The 22,753-nt window shown below is 58.3% G+C and overlaps 2 protein-coding genes across 4 annotated transcripts in view; both read right to left on the bottom strand.

Moving 5' to 3' along the window:
* Positions 1–340: 340 nt before the first annotated feature.
* Positions 341–18,103, bottom strand: TCEA3 (transcription elongation factor A3). The gene is made up of 15 exons (XM_059729472.1): positions 17,122–18,103; positions 12,351–12,413; positions 11,286–11,391; positions 10,547–10,715; positions 9,551–9,625; positions 9,235–9,303; positions 8,257–8,325; positions 7,089–7,172; positions 6,511–6,576; positions 5,528–5,691; positions 4,771–4,826; positions 3,633–3,788; positions 3,055–3,201; positions 2,867–2,938; positions 341–2,242 (listed from the first exon to the last, which is right to left on the bottom strand). The coding sequence occupies exons 1-15, from the start codon at positions 17,188–17,190 to the stop codon at positions 2,234–2,236; spliced, it is 1,374 nt and encodes a 457-aa protein (XP_059585455.1). The 5' UTR covers positions 17,191–18,103; the 3' UTR covers positions 341–2,233.
* Positions 18,104–20,258: 2,155 nt separating this feature from the next.
* The window catches only part of ASAP3 (ArfGAP with SH3 domain, ankyrin repeat and PH domain 3), a 31,863-nt gene continuing 29,368 nt past the window's right edge, over positions 20,259–22,753 (bottom strand). For all 3 annotated transcript variants that reach the window (XM_019490231.2, XM_019490233.2, XM_019490232.2), the window contains exon 26: positions 20,259–22,382. In XM_019490231.2, coding sequence (XP_019345776.1) covers positions 22,308–22,382 — 75 coding nt within the window. In that variant the 3' untranslated portion in view covers positions 20,259–22,307. The remainder of the gene's footprint in view (positions 22,383–22,753) is intronic.

Here is a 22,753-nt window from a genome sequence, read left to right as displayed (position 1 = left end):
ATGTGTAGAAAGGATTAGCACACCCATCTTTCTATTTTAGCCCCAAACAACCCAGCCTTGGCACTAATGGTCCCTCTCAGTCATCAAACCAGCTGGAAAATAGTGGATTTGATTGCAGATCCCAGGCTGTGCCCGGACGTGCCTGTCAAATGCAATCCTGGGCTCTTACCCAGACCCGCACGTTCAGTGCTCTTTAGCAGACACCGGTAATGTGAATTATTCCCAGAGGAGACTGGAGAAACGCCACCGCCCCGTTCTCCGCCAGCACCACGGAGCTGCAGACTGGGATCCAGCGAGCCGTTTTCCAGCAGGACAGAAGGGAAAACACTCGAGACAGCCAGCAGGTGCTCGGTATACTTTTATTGCTCAAAGGCTAAAGATTTTCTCCCTCGTTTTTTCCCCCAGGATATAGTTGGAGAAAGCCAGAGGGGCAGTCCACACGCGGCATATGGGAGAGGGCACCTGGCTGATGGAGAGAGGAGGAAGGCGAGCTGGCATGCAAGGCCTGAGAACGGAGGGGGTGGCAGCTCCGGTCTCCCCCCATGAGGGTCAGCCCTCTCCCCGCCTCGATGTGATTCCTGCTCCTTACCTGGCTCTCCTGGGGTCTCCCCTTCCTCCATTAGGATATGCAAAGGCAACCACAAAGAAGGGGTGCAATTATTTACAGCAAAGAGCAGCTGAGTGGCTCGGGGGGGGGGGGGGGGCGCCGCTGTCCCAGCTCCGACGGGGCTCTAGGTGCCAGGAAGCAGGGACAATGCTTATTTTATCCAAGCTAGACATTACATTACATCCCATCACTGCTGGGACAAAGATACCCACCAACACGGGTATTTAAGCCTGACTTGGCACCCACTTTGTGCAGAAAGAGGGTCTGTCTAATGCTACCAGGATCTCTGCGCTGTCCCATAGAGGCTGGCCTGCCTTGCTGGGGTATTCCCAGTGCGCTGGACTGGAGAGGTGGTGGAGAGGCAAAGCAAAGGCCGGTCCCTCCTTCACGGTTTACAAGCTTTGTGCTTCAATCCAGCCTACGTTAGCAAGCGGAGCTTTGCAGCGGACGGCTAGGATCACCCTCGTGGGCAGACTAGCATCTCCCCACCACACCTGTAGACACCCCTTTGCAAACAAGGCTTTTGCAAGCTGCCTCCCCTGCATAGCTGTTGTCACCAGGCTGGGAGTGGGGATAAGTCCCCCCTGCAGCCCTAGGTCACAGCAAAGGGAGGGGGAGCAATATGCAACGGGGGTGTCATCTAGAGCACCCACTGGGGCAGCTGGGGTGCTGGCACGCGAGGGTCATTCTCTGCATGGCTGCGGGGCGGGTTGCCTTGCAGAGTCCCTTGCGGTGGTGCGGAGCCGGCTTCTCCTCATGGCATCCCGGAGCTGAAACCACATCTCCTGGCATCTGGTACCCGTCGTCGGCTCATTGGAACAGAAGTCAGAGGCTCGACCCCCGGGACTGGAGCAGATCCACCCGGGGAAAGACCCCAGCTCATCTCAGCCGCTGCATTCAGGGGCCGGCTGTGATGTGCTGTCGGTGCCCCCGGGTGGCTCATGCTAGACAAGACATTTGCTGCAGTCGTGGAAGATTTTGCTTATTCCTAGCTGGAGGCAGGGTAGGAGGTGAAAAGCTTGCTTCCCTTACCCAGGATGACTCTGGGAAACAAGCACAAGTCCCCGGGACAGGGAAAACTCAGCCACTGAAAACAAAAAGTGCCTGGAGCTTGGGTTTGCAACCCACCCCCCATGTATCTCAAGGGAAGTTGCTTTCCCCGCGTGCAGCTGGAAGCCAGGGCTTATCCAGCTCCTACCAATAAAAAAGGGCTCAGCTGAAGCTTGGAAATGAACAAGAAGAGCATAAGTGACAGGCCCGGACCCCCTGCAGCCCAGATCCCACGAGGCTCTTTTCGGTGAGGTCAAGGATGGCAGGAAAACCCCCCCAAAGCCCTCGGAGTCCTTGCCTTCACCGTGACCACGCTCCACGCATGCGCTCCCTTCCCGGAGCTGCGCTACAAGGGTCTACGAGGCCCTTCCTGCCCACGGCTTCCAAGGGATGACTCCGTTCAAAGTATGTACAGCCAAAAAGCAGTCTTTTAGTGGGCGGCACTCTTGCCCCAAGCCTTCTGGCCCTGAGGCCGGCGGGGGCAGTCCCTAAGGAACAAGTCCAAGACGCTCCACTCGCCTTGATGGTCAGGCTCTATCTTCTTTACTCATCGCTCGGCGGCAAAGGCGAGTGCTGTCAGCAGAACTGGAAGACAAGCAAGCCCACACGAGAAGCAAGACGTTAGCGGCTCCTGTCCCGCTGGGGCCAGAGGCAGCTGCTTGACTGATGCATGAACCATGCCAAGCTTCAAGCAGGCCAGTTTGGAAATGCAGAAGGGCAAATGCTGTTGTATTTTTAGGCTCTTGGACAGAGAAGCCAAGAGCCTGCGATGGAAATGGGCCTGGAGTTTTCGAGCACGTCCTACACAAGGAAAGGGAGCTCATGGTTGAGGGATGAGTGATAATGTGCATGGACTTCTGCAGGACAGTGGCACGAAGGCCCTGCACTATCTGCAACACATGGACCACGTAGGGGAGAAGCACGCACGGTGGTCTAGAGCCCACGGTGGGTCTGGGTGTCATGGATGCTGTCACCGAGTGCAGGGGGCGGCAGCTTGTGGCCCACGGTACCTCTGGATCCAGGCTGCAGATGTAGGTTTTCAGCAGCAGAAGTATCTGGCTATGGGCGCTTTCTTTTTGCTGCCGCGGGGAGAAGCAGTGGCAGTGGCCAGGTGCTGGCCCCCACTCCTCTATGGGTCGTTGTGGCCCACGGCCCTAATCTAAAGCAATTGCCGTGTGGTACCATCAAGGGGGATTAGTGGGGACTGACCTTCCAGCGGTTCCCACACTCGTTACACAGCACAAAGGTCGTCATGGGCTCGTCAGCGCTGCGGGTCTGGACCTGAGGAGGAGACAGCAACGCAGTCAGCAGGGAACATGCATAGGAGAGGCGGCTTGCTTTGCCCCGGGGCTCAGGCCAGGAGGGAACGGACACAATGCCCCGAGGACGCCCGTCACCTGGTTGTAGGTGCAGTTCTTCTTCCTGCACTTGCCGCACTGGAAGAGGTCGGTGGTGGTGCCACCCGTCTTCGCCATCTGGTGCTCCCGGATGGCTTCCTGGGTCATGGCATTCCTCAGCTCCTTCAGCTCGTCGCTCGCCATCTCCTGTGATGAGCAGTGACATTGCTGGAGGCAGTGCTCTAGCATCTTCCCTTGGGTCCATCTCTCACACCCATAGGCATCCCCTCCCCAGCGCACGCAGGTTATAGCCCCCCAAGCCCAACCACCCTTCCTGCACCAGGAGTCGGATCAGAAACCCCTCGGGTGTCTCCCAGACTGGCCGACGTGAGGACCCTCTCCCACCCTTGCAGGGGAGTTGCTTCTGCCGGTCTCTCACGATGCAACATTGATGGCAATGGCTCATCCAGTCCTGCCACCAGCTCCCCGTGCCTGCTGGCCTGCAGTCCACGATCGCCTCCCCTCGATGCTCAGCTCTGCCCGGTTGGCATCGGGGATGCCGGGAAGGGAACTGGTCTCTCCCAGAGCCACTGTTTCCACGCATCGGTCTCCAGGGTCTTCCCCACCCCGCTCTTTACCTCGGCGGTCATCCTAGCAATGAGGCTGGGCGCGATGGCTCCGCACAACACGTTCCTCCGCAGGTTGGGGTTCTTGGGGTCCTTCAGGTTACTGATCCTGCTCCGGACGCGGTTGCGGTACTTCATGTCCGTGCTCTTCAGCTCCTGGAAGATATGTGGCCCCGTCAAGGAACAACAGCCGGAGGTGCGGCAGTGGCGGGTCCGAACCGCTGGGAACAAGACGTCTGTAGGGGGCTGGGTGGCACCCACCGGGCTCTGGCTCCCCAGGGCTCCTGCTCCCTGCCTTTTTGCTTGGACATGGGGGTTCAAACAAGCCCCCCGAAAGTGAGCAAAGCTTTTCTGCCTACCAAGAGACCCAGACAGATGCCAGGCTCATGGGGAAAAGGGTCTAGAGCTACTTCCATTTAACCCAGGCCATGTTTTGACCCAGTTCTGTTGACATCTAGTCCCCTTTGGTCTCGTGCGGGGCTTAGGATAGGACATGCTGCAGTCTCCCTCCGTGGTCCAGCCTCTCCCTGGGGAGGGCTGGCAGTTTATCCACCCTAACTCTGCTTTGCACCAGCTCCTACAAGGCTGGAAACTAACTTGGGGTTTTCTCAAAGCTCCTGGCTTGCAAAGAGCCTTTGTATGACAAGCCAATGCACAGGCGAATTGCCACGTTTTGCAGCCAGGGGAGCTGAAGCAATAGCACCCAAAGCCTCACGGCTGGGAAGCTCCTGCTGACTGCTGGATACCTGGTCTTCAGTGTGTTGGGCATTCCCCTCAGCCGCCGGGGTTTAGGAACCCGCTTGGTCAGGCAGCAGTGCCTGCTCACAGAACAAGTTGCCTAAAGCTGCAGTCCCTTGCAGCGATTGGGGTGCAAAATAGCCTGGGTTTGGGCACCCTGCAAGAGACACCTGCTTGATACGGTTTTGAAAACAGCCACTCTCTAGGGCAGCAAACGCTGGAGGGGGTCTGTGCAGGCATTTGGTTGATGGTGTTGCCGTCGAGGTGGCTGCTGGACCACAGCCGATGCTTGTGGCATCCCTGGGCCCTTGCTGTGTCATTTGAACCTATGCGAATAACCCGAGTGGGAGCTCTTTGCTGCCGGACCACGTGCCCAGGCCAAGCCTCCGGCATCCCTGTAGCAAAGGATATGATCTTCGATTTCCGAAGCCATCTTCTCACAGTTGACGCCAAACTCCTTGTAGTCATCTGAGGAGAGGGGGAGGCATGAAACACTCAGAATCCCGGTGGGGAGGAAAAAGCATCTTCAAAGCACTTTTTAAACAAAAATGGTCCCAGCCAGTCAGCTGGAAACTGGACTTAACCACAGTTTTTTCCCCACTCGGGCACCCTGGCCCACTCGCACTGCTTTGCTATCGTAGGGCTGCTCTTACTAGCAACAATCTGCTGCATTGGAAATGCAGAGAACGGCTGACATGGCTTTTGCAGCGGGGACAAGGAAGAAGCTGGCAGGTTACATTTTGGCCCTCCTGACTGTGACAGTGTCTGTGCAAATAAGACATGTAATTGTAAAAGGGCAACGTGGCAGAAGTCAATGAGTTTGCACCAGGGATGAATCTGGCCCAATGGATGAGCAACCAAACCAAGGACTAAAGCCATTCAGCTGCCACCTGCTCTCCAGATGCTGCACTCGGAGAGCGACACAGCTCCCCTCATCCAGCTCCTATTCTCGGGTCACGTCTGCGCTGCTTCCCTGGCACCCCGGCAAGCTTCAGAGAGGCATGGTCCACCCATGCCAACCCCATCAGGGTAGAGGGCATAACACAGACTGAGGGCTTCTCCCACGGCTGCTCTCTAGCATGCCAGAGGCAGGGACCTTGAGAGGGGGAGCGGCTGGGCTCAGGTTTGGCATGAGGGCAGGGCCGTCCGTGGGTCCAGCGCTTGCTCACCATCCATCTTCAGGGCAGCTGTGAGCATCTCGATGCACTTGTCCCGGATGGAGTCTCCTGTGAGGTAGCAGGAGGCCAGGAGGCAGGTGCTAGGGACGAACGTGGGGCTGGAGGGGCTTGTGGGTGTCTTGGGGGTCTCCGGTTTGGATTTGCTGCTGTTCTGCCTGCAAAGAAGGACACAAGGACCCTTCCCCATGAGCCCGGATCGGGTGGGCTCCCTGCGCTTACCAAAGCTCCCAGCAGCTCCCCTGTGCACCTCAATGGAGGAGACAGGGCTACTTCCATGTCTGCTTCTGCACAAAGCCCCCAGAGCTCCCACTCTCCAAATGCCAAGAGGGGCTGTATGCACACCTCCCACCCATGCTGGGTCCTATACATCTCCCACTGGGACAGCAATACTGCTTGGACCTTCCTCTTCCTCCCCTGCAGCCCCTTTCCTGCTTTGGGGCTATCACGATTCCCTCCAGTGTCCCCTTGGCCCCTCCATCGCTAGAGGATTCACCCTCATGGTAGCCATGCAACACAGATGGGAAACCGAAGCATGGAGAGACTAAGTCACTTGCCCAAAGACACACACATGAAGACTGTGGTGAGGCAGGGACTTGAACCTGCGTATCTCGAGCTCCAGGCTCATGCTCGGACTCAGTGATTCTCAACCAGGCTGATGCAAGATCCTTTTAGGGGTGTCCCGTGACATGATCCCTGTTAGGTCTGCAAACGGCTACACGGGATTCACCCAGAAAGTCCAGAACGGTTTTACCCAAGGGAAGGCTAAGAGCTGGCATTTTCCAGGGGGTGCCCTGAGTCTAACAAGGGGGTCCCTTGAGTCTAAACCCCTTGAGAATCACTGCTCTCGCTCCTGGGCCACGGAGGGTGGACAGCATTCACTTGCACAGGGCATTCACACCCTCCCTCACTGGGCCACGGAGGCTGCGTGCCCTCCAGCACCACCACGGCTAGCAGGCATCCCTGCACTCCTGTACCTCTCCTCTTTGCCGTCGCTGGAGTTCTTCCGAGCAGCAACCGGGCTGGAGCCTGTAGACGGCCTCCTGGGATTGAAACAGGGAGAAGCACTAGTGAATGCAATGCCAGACAAGGTGCTCTGGTGACCACAGCACCAGATTTGCCCTGGGCTGGGTACCAGGGTGATGGGCTCCGTCTCAGGACCTGGAGCAGGCAGAGACAGTGCTGGATGAACGTCTGATGGGTTATCGGTCAGCACGAAGCACCCAGCCCAGCCTCTGCTGCAGTTATGGGAATCTTCCCATTGCCTTTCATTAGGGTTGTCCCAGGTTGTGAATTTGTCCCAGGTTCAGGCAACACTGCCCACCTTGGAGCTGCAAGGGGGCCCCTCAGTTCCCAGCAGCCCCCTTCAGTCATCGCAGGTAGCAGTGGCAGTGAGGTATTCACTTCTGCCAGGGTAAATTAAACCCTGGGACCTCAGCAGCCACAGCACAGAGCTCCATAAAGCCCTGGATCCTCACATCCCCCACCCAGGGGACACCCTCAGCTCCCCAGGGTTCGGCGTGGGCCTGCTCCAGATGGGGAACTGCAGCCCTACCTTTCCAACGACAGCCTCTTTGGAGGGGTGGAAGAGGAGGAGGCAGCTGTGCTGGTGGAAGATTTCGAGTCTGCAGAGTCTCTCCTAGAAGAGAAGTTGGGGAGAAGACACGGTACTGAGAACAAGGGTTTAGGGTAGAAACACTCCCTGCAGCTGAGATGTAGTAGGGCGGGCGATGGCTCTGGTCATCCATGGATGACAAGACAGATGCCCACGTGCCCGAGCTGGCTCACAGGGCATCTTGTTGTGTGGAGGGGAGACATGCAGATGAGATGGGAGGGAGATGTTGGAGAATTGCACCAAAAGAAATCTCCTGAGGTTCGGCAAGGACAAGTGCAAAGTCCTGCGCTTGGGAGGGAGCAATCCCCTGCACCGGGGCAGGCTGGGGGTGACGGGCTGGGCAGCAGCTCTGCAGAAAAGGACCTGGGGGGACAAGGGACAAGAAGCTCAATATGAGCCAGCAGCGTGCCCTTGGTGCCAGGACGGCTACCAGCATCCTGGGCTTCATGGGTAGGTGCGGTGCCAGCAGACGGAGGGATGTGATTCTTCCCCTCTATTCAGCACTGGGGAGGCCACATCTGGAGTCCTGTGTCCAGCTGTGGGCCCCCGTCTACAGAAAGGATGTGGACACATTGGAGAGAGTCCAGTGGAGGGCAATGAAAATGGTTGTGGGGCTGCGGGACAGGACTGGTGAGGAGAGGCTGAGGGAATGGGCTGATTTAGGCTGCAGAAGGGAAGACTGAGGGGGATTTGATAGCAGCCTTCACCTCCCTGCAGGGGGGCTGCAAAGAGGATGGAGCTGGACTGGTCTCAGTGGGGGCAGATGGCAGGACAAGGAGCAATGGGCTCAGGCTGCAGAAAGGAAAGTCGAAGTTGGATATTAGGAAAAACTCTCACACCAGGAGGGTGGTGAGGCACTGGAGCAGGTTACCCAGAGAGATGGTGGAGTCTCCCTCCTTGGAAGTTTTCAAGACCTGGCTAGACAAAGCCTTGCCTGGGATGGTGCAGTGGGGCTGGTCCTGCTTGGAGCAGGGGGGTGGACTAGGTGTGACCTCCTGAGCTCCCTTCCACCCTCATTTTCTGTGATTGTACGTGGGAGGAAAGGTCTTCTGAGATGGGCACACCGCTGCACTAGGGAGAAGCCACAAGCAAGCCAGGAAACACTCACCTCTCCTTCTTGCTGTCTGAGGGCGACTTCTTAGAGGCAGCAGAGGAGCCCCTGGAGTCGCCGGACTCTCTGCACGGTGAGAACAGAGAGGAGAGACGTTAGCTTAAGGGACACCCCCAGCACTGTGCCCCCAGCCCCATTCCTCGCGCAAAGCCAGTGTCCATCAGGCCAGCCCGCTGCTGCCTGGGCACACGTGCTGACTGCTCTGTGGTGCTTTCCCCTTGCCTGGCGCAGAGATGCGTAAAGGGCAGAAATAGCCCAAAGTGACCCGCACGGCCATCCAGTCCGGCCTCCTGCATTGCACCGGCCCCCGTAGCCTCCCCCAGCAGCAGAGGACGCCGTCCTCCTTGCAGTGCCATTCATGAGCGCTGGAGGCAAGTGATATGTCCCCGCCAAGCGATCTCCACTGCCGACGCCGGGGGCTCAAGACACCCCCGCATACAGCGTCACAGCAGTGAGAGCTCCTGCCCGCCCTGCCATGTGCTAAGTAGCTGATTACGAGCCCCCGGGAACCTGCTGCATCACTTCCCATTGCTGAACAGGTCTCAGCCATGGCACCGATGAGATAACGGGGTGGGACAAAGAGGAGGGACCTGTGTCCAGCTGCCTTCCCTGTGCTGCGTGTTCATGCAGGGGCAAAGGTGCCTGTGTGGATATCGGGGGGTTCCTGGGTTTCCTTCCCTGCTCTGTCCCTAACTGCACGTGTAGACTTTATCCAGGGCCCACCGAAGACGAAGGGAAGTCTACCGATCTCAGTGGGCTTTAGGTGACCCAGAAATAGCCACGTAACACTTGTGCCTCGGTTTCCCCATCTCCAAAACACAGACCCTGCTACTTCACTAACTCACAGGCCATCATGAAGCTTAGTTCATGAATCCACTTCAAACAACACACTTCAAACACAGAGAGATGCTCTGTGAAAAGTGGCTCTGAGCTCCGTGCCCCGAAGGGAGGGCTTATGGGTGCATGAGCAAGTACCTGTCGTGCTTGCTGTCCATAGAGTGGCTCTTTGGGGTCACCGGGTGAGAGCCTGGCTTGCTGGATTTCCTGGAGAGAAAGAGGGGAGGTCTGAGAAGTGGGGTCCTGAGAAGAGCTGGCTGCTCTTCTCTGTGAAACAGAGGGATTGGGGATAGAAAAGGCTGCACTGGCCTGCCGAGAAAGCAGAAGGGTTGGGTTGAAAGTGCAAAGCAGGCCATGCCAGGAGAGACCACATCCATCCCACTGGAGAAGCTTATGCTAACGTGTTTTCCCCTCATCCCCCTGCCCAGGCCCACGCAGAACGGGGGGCGTTTACCTGTCCTGCTTCTGCTCCGATGAATGTTTCTTTGAGCCCGGAAGTGCATCGAGAGCCTTGCGGTCAGACAAGTCTCTTTAAAAGAAAAGGACAAGATGCAGAAATGACTCTTGAATGCAAGGATGATCTTTCAGCAAGGCCAAACCCTAATCCCATTCACTTCAGGGGAACTTTGCCTTAGACCAAGATGATGAGTTGCCGGGAGTCTGCATGCAGCTAGAAAACCTGATGGCCTTGACGAAAACAGCCAGGAAGGCAGTTTCCTAGGACTAGAAAGAGCCAGGTTCAAGTCTGTGCTCCACCACAGACCTGGGGGCAATGACTTGGTTTCTCGATCTCAGCGCGATGGGGTGAATAGCCCAGCCCTGCCTCATAGGCAGATGCTCAGCTCTTACAGGGGTGAGGACCAGGTGAATAGGGCACGCAAGAGACTTGTCAGCTCATCGGTGCTCTGGCACTGGCCTGCCGGAGACCAGGAGATGGATGTGGGGTGGGTCTGGACCCCCTCTGCAGTCAGGGCACGAGAGGGTTGGGTCGTCAAGCAAAGGCTGCCCAGCTCCTACAGCCAGGCCCTTAGTCCCTGTCTTGGTGCATCTGGAGTCTGCATAGGGAAAGCAGACAGGATGGAGCGCGGCGGGTGCTTTCCCCATCCCAGTCATGCAGCGGGTGGGGGAGAAAGCCCCCAGGGCTGGGAGAAGAGCTGCCATCCGAACACAGCTTCTGCCATGAGATGTGGGGCCCGGGACGGCTCGTCGCTCCCCTGACAGCGCCCTGCTTGGCTCGGCCATTCTGGGTTTGCATTGGAAACAAGGAGCATCCCCCCCAAATGTCCATGCCCTGCTATGTGCTCCCCACCCTGGGCAGACTGCAACTCCCACAATGCACCAGAGCCAGTGAGTCCCATGATGCCCCACTTTCCAAGTGGTGCACCCTGGGACATGTAGTCCAACCATGACAGCCGCAGAAGGACTATGAACCCCGGGCGGCGGCTCGGACCTTTCTTTGTGCTTCTTCTTGTGCTTCTCGGTCGGGCTTTTGCAGGGCTCCAGCCCGTGGGAGTTGGCTCCTTCGGGCTGCCAGCTGGAAAAGTCGAGTCTTTTCTCTTTCTCCTTTTTATCCTTCTGACTTTCCAAGTCCTTCTCTTTCTTCTGGGTCCCCGAGGAGTCTGAGGGCAAACCAGCCAGGCCGTCAGTGACCAAACTAGCACACGAGAAGGGGGATGGCACTTGGCTAATTTGGGAACGATTTCATCCCGGTCGCACTAAGCCAGGAGCCCTGGGCTGGAGAGACCTAGGGGAGTCTGTAGCAAGTCCGTGCCGCGTTGGCAGGACTTGTGCAGAGTCCCGGGACTGGAATAGCAAGGATGACCGCCGACGAGGTGCAGGGCATTGGAGACCAGGGCTGGGGCAGGGAAGAGGGGCTACAGCTGCCCATTTGTGGCACAGCAGGGAGAGTCTGCAGTGCCCACACCACTGTGCCGCCAGGCGGGACGAAGACCCGGACCTCCGGCACCTCACCCACCCCACCCATCACTCCAGCTGCACCTAATTGTGACTTCAGTAAGCCACAAAATGACCCTCCTCCCAAACTGGCCACAACAGAGCTACGTCCAGTCCCGAGGACCGAGAGGAGGGAAGGCTGAAAAGGGGGTCAGGACTTCTCGGCTCAGACGCCCCTGGAAATCTGGGGGGAGGAGGCTAACTTTCGAAGCAGAGATGCCTTCGGGGTCTCTCACCCAGCAGCCGCTTCCAGTTCTTGATGAGCAGCTTTGCCAGGGCCGCCACCTCCTCGTCGGAGCAGTGCTTGCGGATGGAGTTGACAGCCACCCCGATCCGTGTGGTCTGGGAGCGCACAAGGACAGCCGGTTATTGCAAAGCACATTGGAGAGGAAGGCTGATTGGGGAGGAAGGGGAGCAGGGGCACGGGCACGGGGCCTTAGAGATGTGGGATCAGTTTTCTGCCCCGCTGCCCATTCCCTGTACAACCTCGGGGAAGTCCTCAGTCCTTCGATGCCTCCCGTCTCCACCTACAGAATGGTCCTAAGAGCACCGACAGCCTCACGAGGAGCACGCATTTACCTAGCGAGCATCTACACAGACTCCAGCACCCAAGTGGGATGCTATCCCACCCTGCTCTGATCCAGGAGCCCTTCTACTTCATTAACACACCATCATCTGAATCTTATAACCAAGCCCCTGAAAAGCAAGGGAGGAGAGGAGAGGAGAGACCCACCTAGCTTCTTGCACCGATGGCTTTTCGTCAGTTTGAGCAGGGGGAGCAGGGTGCTGCATTGGTGCCCACGTTCCCTTATGTGCCTAATAGCTGGGCTGGAGTCTGACCCACAGCTGGTATAGTAAGATGGGCCACATAAACCTTAATGGACGGATGCAAACTGCCCCGCTCCACCCTTGGGGGTGGCACAAGCTCCAGGAGGGCCCTTGCCAGGAGATCTCACAGACCCCACGCTGCGGGCTTTTGAAGTCAGCCCAGAAACCCCAGTGTCTCCTGACCAGCGAGGAGAGCGGCCGTGAATTTCAAGGGACTGGAGGGTGAATTTTAAGGGATGGGTCTTTCTCCAGCCTTTCTCCGAAAGGTATTACGCTCAGGTGGTTGGACCGGCTTTCCTACGATCCAGGGAGCAGCCTCCTCTTTGCTTTTAAAATGCCTTTAATTCCATGCCAGCCTACCTGTGCAGGGCTTAAAAGAGAGGGGAGGTGGGGGCTGGCTCGTCCCTCAAATCCAAGTAACCCTTCGTAGGCTGGAGCCCTAGATGCCTCCCCCTGCACCCCATCCGCCTCACCTGCAGCAGCTGGATGGTCATCGTGTAGCTGTTCAGCTCCTTCAGCAGATCGAGCGCTCCCTCCTAGCATGGACAAAAGCCACAGTGAGCATTGGAGGGTCAGTGCTGGGCCAGCCATCGCCTCCCTCGGGGCCGTGGGGGTGAAGGCAAGAACAAGCCGTGTGTCTGCCCGAAACGGAGGGGAATCGGCCCTTGTCTCTGCCTACTTAGCAGCAGGAGAGGGAGGGCGGCCCAGTGGTTAGAGCCAGCTGTTCCAAGCTATGCCACACATTGGCTGCGGGACCCCGCTCTTCCCTGCCTCGGTTTCTCTTTCCTTACAGCGCTTTACAGGGCGGTGTGGACCCAGTTCACATAGGACAGGACGCACAAAACCAGGCAGCGCCCGGGCTGCTCCACCGAGGCCAACGGAGCCACCGCGATTTAAAACAGCTGGGATCAGTTGGATTCACACAACAACAGATCCCCGCTTTGGGGCCAACCTGTCCCTTCCTCTTCTGGTCCACACACATGCACCCCCATGGGCACAACCACCTCGAAGCTGTTCCTATAGGATTAGGCACTGGCAGGAAGGGGGAAGGGAAGAGTTAATAGCATTCCCTGGCAGGCAGGAGTCAAAAGAAAACACATTTTGACCCACATTTGCTTTTAAACGCTCGTGTTTTGGATTTCCTGATGCAGGGAGAGCGCCCGCGGCGGCTGATGCAAGGGCGAGCCCGGGCCCAGCCTTCTCGCGGTTCTGGGAGCTTTCCCAGCCCACCCCAAAACGGGGAGATCCAGCTGCAACGCTCCCTGCTCCCTTCCACACGCGCGAAGTCCAGGCCTGGATTTCGGCCGCGGAGAACCGAGAGCCAGAGCGAACTCCAGGTCCAGAAGCCAGAACAAAGGATCCCTTTTGTGCTGGATGTACGAGGGGCCTGGCTCGCTCCTTCCTCGAGGAACGTTACCCATAGAAGGGCAGAAGAGGAGGGAGACGGGCTGCAGGAGGGAGAGGGAGAGGGATGGTCCAAGCAGAGCTGCCTCCGGTGGGAACCCTCCTGCTGAAAGCACAGGGCAGCAGCTGATGCCGAGCCATAGCCCTATAGCACCGAGACAGCTGCCAGGTGCCCGTCGCGGGCTGGCAGCGCCTGCAAGGGGCCGAGAGCTAGACACAGCGAAGCGGACTCTGCCGCCAGCTGCACCCAGCGTCGCGCCGGAGAGCCAGCTGAATTTGGCCCATTTGGAAAGGGGGACTCCCAGCTAACAAGACAGCCCAGAGCACTGGTTTCCCCTGGGAAAAGGAGGCCAGCGCTCCCTTGGACTGGAAGCGAGGGGAGGAACAAAACAGATGGCCGGCCGGGGTCCCGGCTTCCCGAGCCCCTGGCCCAGGAGACAGCGCGTGTCAACGGTGCTTCGGTCAAGCAGCAATTTGGCACTAGCCTAAGGCTAAATATAGTCCCAGATCTCAGCTCAGTGTAATGTTCATCCCCTGGTATTTTTAGAGACCACGTCTGTGCATGTGTATGTGTATGTGTATATACACGGGTCCTGCTGTAGCAGCTCTGTGCCCGCGGAGGAGATCCTAGGGCCGTTGGAAAGTTGGGCTGGAGGGACCTTGTGAAGCCATCTGGTCCAGCCCTGCCCAGGGCAGGATGAAGGGTGGGTCGTAGAGGCAGCATGTGCAGAGCAGCACAGGAAGGCTGCTAGTACTCACCTGGGACTAGTCCCCCTCTATAGAGCTGGACGCTGGGGCCGGACAGAGCCTTTAGCCAAAGCCACCCCTGCTTTAACAGCCGCACCTCTGGGTGCAAGGGGAAGACCCATCCCCCAGAAATATAGCAAGGAGATGGAGGGGGTGGATAGACTCAGGAGTTATTCCTATTGATGGAGGGGGCTACCAGTGCTTTGAGTTGCTTTGGTCCGGGTCCTTGAGATGGCTGCCAGGAAGGAGAGCGTGCCATGCCAGCTCCCATCTTCCCTCCTTTGTCCTTATGGGAACTGCCTTTAGGAAGAGTTCAGATTTAGCCACAAACTATATAGCTCCAGATATCCAAGTCGCTGTTCATTTCCTGGCCTCCGAAGTGCCCAGTGCGTGCATGCCCTGAAAGGACCACCGCTCTTAGGATGGTTTCTTCTAGCACCTGGACCAGTCTGGGCCTGGGAGCGTTTAAGTTCGGGGACAACAGCGGGGGTTATCCAGGGATTGTCCCCATTCTGTCTTGCTGTGCCTCGTGGGTGAAGCTGGGTTAAATCCTCTGCTTTGTTCCTGAGGTTAAAAGAAGAAAGCCTGAGGCCTCTCAGAGCTGGCATTCCTGGGCCTGGCCATTCAAGACAAAGGTTTACCTCCCAAGTTGGCAGTTTTGCTCCTGTCCATCAACCCACAAGCAACAAACTCACTCTGGGGGCTAATTCGGGGTGTCCCAGAGCCCAGCAGAAATCCTATAGTGGCAGGCCTGAGACCTGTCTATGCTGCAAGACGCCCCATTCGGGAAGCCTGAACGTCACCAGCTTGAAATCCCTGTCCCCTGAGAATTCGGGATCAGAGCTGGCCTAGTGTCAGTGCCTGCAAAAATGAGCAAAGACACTTTTGACCCTTTCCCGTCACCTAGGGAGGCACAAGGCTGCTACGGACCTGCAGACGGGCAATGGATCCCAGGCAGGCACCTCTGCTTTTGCCTCCCAGCACTTGTGACATCCGCTTCAAGGACCTACTGCCTAAACCCTGGGTTGGGAAGGCTTCTTTTGCAAGGTATGCGTGACTCTGCCTTTTGTTTCCAGTCTTGCTTCATAGGTGACCAACAACCCAACCTCATTCAAGCTCACTCTCGGCATTCGGCAAGGACCGCTCGTTCTCCACGTACCCCTTTCCACACGCTGCCCCGAACAAGGGATCAGATCTCCGGCTTTGGCAACTTCTCGCTGTATAGGTGTCACGAGCTGGAAGTGGCACCTGGAGAAGTAACAGGTCCAGCCGTGGACACGGGCTGTGGGTGTGTGTCAGCACCGGTCCTGCTTGAACCCGTTCTGATTTCATGAAGCAGCCGCTGGTGAAGCTGTGGCTATGGGAGTGCAAGGGGGGTGCCCCTGGGGAGCTCCTGGCAAACCTGCAATAGGCTTATAGACGCATGTGCAAACTCTGGCACCTATGGTGCACCATGTCCAGGCTTCTGCTCTTGGGGAGCAGGTCAAGGGCCTCGTGGTCAGTCATTAGCTGGAAACCATCCAGGCCTGGTGAGCGTGCAGGGCCCGCAGCCTCCTCCAGCATGGCTCCGTTTGGACAGACCAACCTCAAGGAGCAAGAGGTGCCTAGGCGGAGCGGCAGGCGGCCGTAGACAGCAGTGAGGCCAAAGGCTGGCATTTCGTGACAGCGCAAGGTGCAAGGAAGAGCAGACTGCTTGGTGCATGTATGTGCTGTGCCAGGGGAGGCTCCAGCACCCCTGCAGCAAGGGACCCAGCCCCGGGGCCGAGTCTGTGCTGCAAAGAGGTCACGTGAAGAAGCTGTTAACCTCCTTCCCCTTTTTTTTAAACATGCATGTGCACACACACGCGCGCACTCGGAGCTGCTGGCCTCATGGGTGTGCAGGTGGATGCCCTCCCCTGTGCCTGCGCCCGCGCCCCAGGGAGAGAAGCAGTGCCCGGCAGGGCAGGGATGCCAGGCGGCCCTGCAGCCAGCTCAGCGCTCACGGCTTTCCAGCACCGACGGCTTTCCAGCCCAGCGCGGGTTGCAAGGGACGGCAGAGGGTTAATGGCATTGCACTGGGACAAAGGCCACGAGAAGGAGAGTAAAACATTAACTTCAAGGACCTGCCTCTCCTCTGCTGCACATTGGACCTGATCCTGATCCTGATTGCAAGGGTCAGATCCTGGGAGGGCGTTACCATTGCAGTCCAGAAAGACGCCCCTTTACACCAGCTGAGACCCTGGCCCCTGCAGCACAAACCCACCGCCCAGCAGGCACCTCGGGGAAGGCGGGTGGAAAGCCGGAGCGGGCTGGGCCCACCTACAGGAACCTGTTTGCTTTCCCAGGGCACCCAAAGAGCTCCGGGAGGGTGGAGACACCTGTCCTGTTTGTTCTCAAGGACTGCTTATCCCGGAGTCCAAACCACTTTACCGTGACGTGCAAGAGCCCTGGGTCATGCTCAGATCCACCCTGCTCCGCTGTGCACTTTTGCACACTCTTGTGAAAAAAAACAAACCCGGGTGTTTTCAACCCTCTTTCTCTCCCATGCCCTTCTCTCCAGCCTGCTGTGTCTGGGCGAGCCCCTGCCCGAGACTGGTTTCGTGCCAAACACCTGTCGCTCCCCCTCCAAACCCTGCCGGCCCCGGAGCTGGGGGTGGCGGGGCGACTCCAATAGGACTCGACCGCCTCGACTTGCACATGCACGGAGAAGACGGGCTCGCGTGGTTCCCGTGCGCCCAGAGTCCTGGTCGACCCTGAATACAGTGAGGAAAGCGGCAAAACCCAGGTGAACCGGGCGGAAGGAGAAAGCAGCATCCTTTGGGGACCGCGCGGCTGCGTGGCACCATAAGGGGTTTCCCATAGCCGCCAAGGTGAATAGTCTTGGCAGCAAAGCCAGGCGGGCTCTGCCTTTTGGGGTGGGGGGCCGATCCGAGCTGCAGGTCTGCAAGCACCCCGAACACGGGACCTCTCGTTTCCAGGCCGTCAAGCTACAAAACAGCCCGAGCCGCCCTCCCCGCCAGGCCCTGCTTGGAGTTTCTCCCGTTTCTTTTCCTCTGCACACACACCCAGGCTGCAAAGTTTAAACCCGAGCACAGAGAGAGCGGGGGATCTTACCAGGTTCTTCCTGGACACCATCTTATCCAGCTTCTTGGCAATCCGCGCCAGCTCCTCCGCTTGCCCCATAATCCCAGCTCCGAGCTCTCCAAAGTTTCGCGAGCGGGGGAGAGAAGCGAGGCGGTGAACAACAGGCAGGAAAGGCGCTCACGGAAGGGAGACTTTGGCTCTGCTTTCATCTGGGTTTGGGGGGCGAGGGACGGGGGGCTCGGGCATGGAGGGGCGGTGGGACTTTTGTTCCTGCTTTTGGGGGCAGTTGGCAGGAAAGGGGGGGCAGAGGGGAGAACAAGAAAGGGAGCGAAGGCAAGCCGCAGAGAAAGCAGAAAAGGAGGCGTGGCGGCCCCGACCAGTTATACACGGCTGCCATGCAGTCAAAATAGCACAGGGGGGCTGGACTAAATATAGGAGTTAAAGGCTAAGCAGCCTGGAGCTTGCAGGGAGGTGGGGAGAGGCTGCGCCGGGCCAAGGGGCTGCAGGCGGGTGGGAGTTTGCTCAGGGTTGGGAATGCCCCTCGGCTTTCAGGGGCAGCAGGGATCACAGGATGATCCTCGGAGAATCCAGCTCGTGCCCCACCTCGCCGGAGGGTTTTGTAATCGGAGCCCACCCTGGGGAAGGACCGGCTTTCCCTAAAAGCACCCCGAACTGGGAGCAGAGGGAAGGTTTCCACGCCAGTGTAAGGACTTGCTACCTTTCGTGCCAACGTAGGGTCTTGCTGCCTTTCATGAAGGCTGGGCTGGGGTCAGGGGCCCCAAATGTTCGGCTGCTCCATCTAAAGCCAGCCTCTCGGGTGCAACATCAGGCTGGAAACCTCACCCAGAAACCCTTCCCCGGATCTGCTGGCACGGTCCTGCCCGGTGCCCAGCTCTGCAGAGCACAACTCGTGCGGCGCTCCTGCCCGGTCGGTGGTCATTTCTTCCTGCCCGCAGCTGGAGACCGGTGCGTGCCCTGAAATGTGAGGGTTCGGGGATGGATGTCCCTATCCCAGCTCCTGGCTTTCGTTCTAAATAGCATCTCAAATAAAATGGTATTAAATTGACCCCCTCGCTGCAACAAGCTCCAAGGTTAATACTTACAGTAACACCTTGGGGGGTGGTCAGGCTAACGCCAGCTGGGCAGGCAGTATTTTAAAGTGCTGAAAAATCCTCCGGCTAGTTGGGACATTATTTGCGTCAAAGCTTGTTTGGATCAGAAGTGTGTTGGGGAGGGATTTCATTTAGCCAAAACCCTCCCAAAAGGCTGGACAGAATAGTTTCAGCCGGCTTTAGCGAGCCACCCCCATGCTTCAGGGCCCAGGCCGACCAGCTCCGAGGGGTCAGGAAGGCATCCCCTGTGCCCAGCTGGGCTGGCCGCGTTACAGGCAGCGTGAAGCCTCGAGCACAGGCTCGTGGTGCGGGCAGGATCCCAGCCAGGCATGGTGGCCTGGTGCAAGTTTGCATTCAAGGTGTTTGAAAACACGAGCTGTCTGCCCGCTGCTCCTTTTCATCACGGGCGCGGAGCCAAGACCAGCTGGTGGATGTCGTGAATTCAGCTCCGAGGGTCAGCTGGAGGCAAAGCACGTACAAAATCACATGGGCACGAGGGCCCGACGTGCCAGGGAGGGAGCCTGGGCTCACTTGCGAGCGTGCAAGGTCTTTGGTGTGTGCAGAACCGGAGCCTTCGGGGCTTCACGTACGTCCGGCAACACCTTTGGGCGGAGGTCCGAGGTCAGCGCCAGGTTTGACTTACCTGCCGGTTTCTTTGCTAAGTGTAAGCTCAGAACAAGGCGGTGTATTTCTAAACTACTCGAGAGTGCAGCTCACGTGGGAGGAGGCTGCCAGGCAGCGCTGGGGGTGGCGGAGAGAAGGATATGCATGTGGCTGATAACACACAACCGCTGCCAAGAGACTGGGGGGGGGGGCAGGAAAGGCGGAATAAAACCCCCTCCAATCTAGAAAAACTTCCTTGTCCAAGATCTCCGGGGAATAAACAACTTTCGACCAGGCCTAGAACAACACTGCGCTCTTGCAAAAGAATCGAGAGTGAAACTAAGCCAAGCACTTTGAAAAGGAAACCGATAAAAACCGAGTGTCCGGCTCGTGCTCTCCCAGGCAAGGGCACGGCAAGACAAAGGCTGCAGAGGACAGGAGGGCCCGCGTTTCGGGAGCATCCACATTCAGGATGGCAAAGAAGTGGCTTCCTTTTGCTGAGCTCGGCGTGTCCCTGAGCTTGCCTTGAAGTGGAGGGGATTTAGGCACATGCTTCAAAGCTTGGCTGAATCCAGGGCTGAGCAGAGCCATGCAAAGGGGCTGAGCTCCCGGGAGCCCACTGCTGAGGTCTCCCAGGTGGAAGAAGCTCATGGGCTCTGGGGAATGGGGATTTGCTTTCTCAAACCTTTGAGCAAGGCTGCACCCCACGGTCTCGTGCTGGGACAGACACACAAACGATGTCTCGGGAGAGCTGAGCGACCAATTAATGCCAAGGGCCAGGTGGGAACGCACATGAATATCTTGTGATGCCACGACCGCCACTGGGAAGCGATGGCTCAGGACTGCCTTCAACTCTTCCCACTGAGAAGCCTGGCAGGAGGACGGGGGAAAACTTTGACCACTTCCAGAATGAAAGTAACCTGGATACTCGCTTAAAAAAAAACCTTCGCCAATGTGGACTGCATCAAAGGAGCCAAGAGGATGCAGCTTTTGGAGAGCAAGAAGCAAAAGAGTTGCCACATCTATAGCCGGGTGAGAGCCCCTGGACTCGGGTGCTCTAGGAAACGATGCTGAGATACAGCAGGGGTGCCGCTCCCGGACCCAACACCCCAGCGTCAAGCTGTGGGGTGCTGTCGTGATGGAGGTGACGTAACCCCAGCATCGGTTACTAAAAGGCCCATTTCATGGCAGTAACCCCCGGCCCAGGTGCAATTCGAGCCACCTTTATTCACCCAGCAGCATCGAGACAAGACCATATTCTGACATTTCGGCCTGAAGCTGCTGGGAGACAGCGCGTCCTTCCCTCCAGCGGTGGGTGAAGCAACTCGGATCTGTCACCTGCTCCGCGCTTTGGGATGAGGCGCTGCGTCCATACAACATCATCCCGCGCGCTCACTTGGGACGTGCCTAGATCTCCGCCCTTATTTCTGTCTATGGCATTAGCAGAACCCCTTGTATTTATTTTTTTAAAAATCAATTTTATTCCAAATCAAAAGGGAAAGCAATAAAATGCCCCTTCTGCAATGAAATATTCAGTGAAAAAAAGCCCCTTTACAATGATAACATAAGGCGGTTTGATCCCACATATCCCCAGGGAAGCTCGTACGAGTAGGAAGCATTGGTCCTAGTGATTGCAGAACCAAGTAGCAGCCTGACCCCTCTTCGGCAAGGGACAGAGACTCCCTGGCTGTCTCCGAGCCTCGTGGGATTGAAAAGAGGCGGCGGTGGAAAATCTGTACGTTCAAAAGGGCCTTCAACCAGCGCCCCAGGCCTTTGGGAAGTGGGGTCATAATCCAGATCCAAATCTGTACCTGAATGTCTGGAGAACCACTGGGTCTGTATCTCCCCCTGAGCCTCAATAGAGACGCCTCGCTCCAGCCACGGCTCTCAAACCCGGGCCAGGCTCCGCTACCCAACAACTTCCTCCAGCCACGGGGCTGAAAGACGTCTGTGTCTGAATCCAGCCGCCCCCCAACTCCGGTCTGAGCCCGGCCTGACACGGACGTGGCTGTGAGCACCAAAAATAGCACTTTCCTAGTTAAAAAAAATAGTGTTTCACAGTTCCAGGGTGGGTGGAGGAGATGCACGGGAGACATGAAGCTGGGTTATCCTCGGTGCCACCAGACGCCCAGGTCGGCTCCTCCTGGGTGCGTGCCACCGACGGGGCAGAGGGCCATCTGGGCACCTCTGGTAAGGATCAGGAGTGAGGCACCTGCCCAGCTCCTTCCCTTCCCTTCAAGTATTTGCACTGAGGAGGCAGGGCACGGACAACTCAAGGGCAACCGAGGGGCTGCCGCCGGAGGAGACCGGCGTCTCCATCGTCCCGGAGCAGGGAGGAACGGCAGAGCCGCGGGGCCAAGACATCGCAACCTCATTTCCTGCGGCAGGAAACAGAAAGGGCCACAGGCAGTTCCTGGGCTATTTGGAGAAGTGGGGAAGGGGGCGATCCTGGGGATTAACCCTTTGCATGACATGAGCCATGCCCTCCCCCGTAACAGTTTGGTCTCATAGGAATTGAAATGCTTTAGTCCAACCCCAGGCACTGGACTCAGCACGAGGGTCACAGTCGGGTGCCCCAAACTTAGCAGCCCACGTGGCTACGGGCACACCGGTTTCTGTAGCCCCCGTAGGCACGTTGGTCTGGAGCATCGCGGGGACGCGCCGGGCGGTGGGGAAGGCAGTCGGGACGGGGCGGTCGTGCTGATACATTCTTCTGTCTGGGGGGGTCGCTAGGAAAGGGGACCAGCAATCAGGAGCATGGGGGTAGCCCCTCGGGTGGCCACAGGAAGGACTCCCACGGCAGGACGGACCTTCCCTGCCCTGCCTTTATGAGCCGGGGGTGCTGCAGGACTGGGGCAGGGGAAGGAGGTGCCCCCAGCAGCCCCCAGGCCCAGCAGGGCTCTCACGCTCGCACCAGGGGAGGGTGGTAAGAGGCAGGCGAACCCCACCTCAAACAACCCTAAGGAAGCCCCCGGAGGAGAGAGCAGGAGTCCACATTCCTCCTTGGAGTCACAAAGTGGGCGAAGGACGGGAGGGATGGAGAGGTGAAAAACTATTACCCCACCTGTGCACTGAGCTTGCCGGTTCTCTGCTTCCTAACCAGCTGCGGCAGGAGTCTGAAACCCCTTGGTCAGCTCACCACCCCCCATGCCCTCAGCTGTGCCAGGGCCAGGGGGCTTCTCCCAGGCTGATTCAGACACGGGACCCTGTGGTCCGGTTCCTCCAGCAAGCTGCAAGGCTGGGCAGAGCCGGCCTGACCCAGCACGAGAGACCCACGCTGGTCCTAAAGCGATGCTGTCCAAGAGAAGGATCACAGCGGGGGGTTTCCACCCAGCTCCGGCTCCGGCCCCACATGCTGCAGTGCCCAGTCTCCGGCGGGCCAGGTCAGGAGGGGGTGAGGAAAGTGAGGAGCACGCAGGGCTCGGGTGAGGGTGCAGCGAGCCAGGTCCAAGGAGAGCTCTCCGCCCCTCTGCGCTGCAGGAGAAGGGAGGCGGACACCCTTCAGTCCTGCAGCAGGTGGACGGAGCTGGCCCGGAAGACGCCCGTTCTGGAGCCGTCTCCTTCGATGAAGCCGACCTGCAAACCCGGAGCAGAAGGCAGAGGGGGGTCACGGCCACGGGCTCTCATCTCTGAGGCCGGGACGCGGGGAGGCTGCCCAGTTGGAGAGTGCAAAGCCACAGGGATGCTGGGCCGAGGGGTGGGCAGCTTCTGCACCCCAATGGGGACTAAACCCCAGAGGATGGGAGGACTCCAGCTACGTGCAGCAGCAGGCTGGAGGGGCTGGTGGAGATGCCCCCTGCACTCACATGAAGCCCTCCAAAAGTGCCTGATCTAATGGGTCACCTGCCTTGGGCAGGGGGACAGCCAGGGAGCTGGGCTCAGAGGAACCCAGGTGTGCTGGCGCCAGTGCTGGGAAGGGGCAGGGAGGCGAGGACCGCCGCGGCACT

Source organism: Alligator mississippiensis, chromosome 6 (genome assembly GCF_030867095.1).
Source record: "Alligator mississippiensis isolate rAllMis1 chromosome 6, rAllMis1, whole genome shotgun sequence".
Taxonomy (NCBI): Eukaryota; Metazoa; Chordata; order Crocodylia; family Alligatoridae; genus Alligator; species Alligator mississippiensis.
Note: the sequence above shows the minus strand (reverse complement) of the source record. Positions and strands in the feature narration are given on the sequence as shown.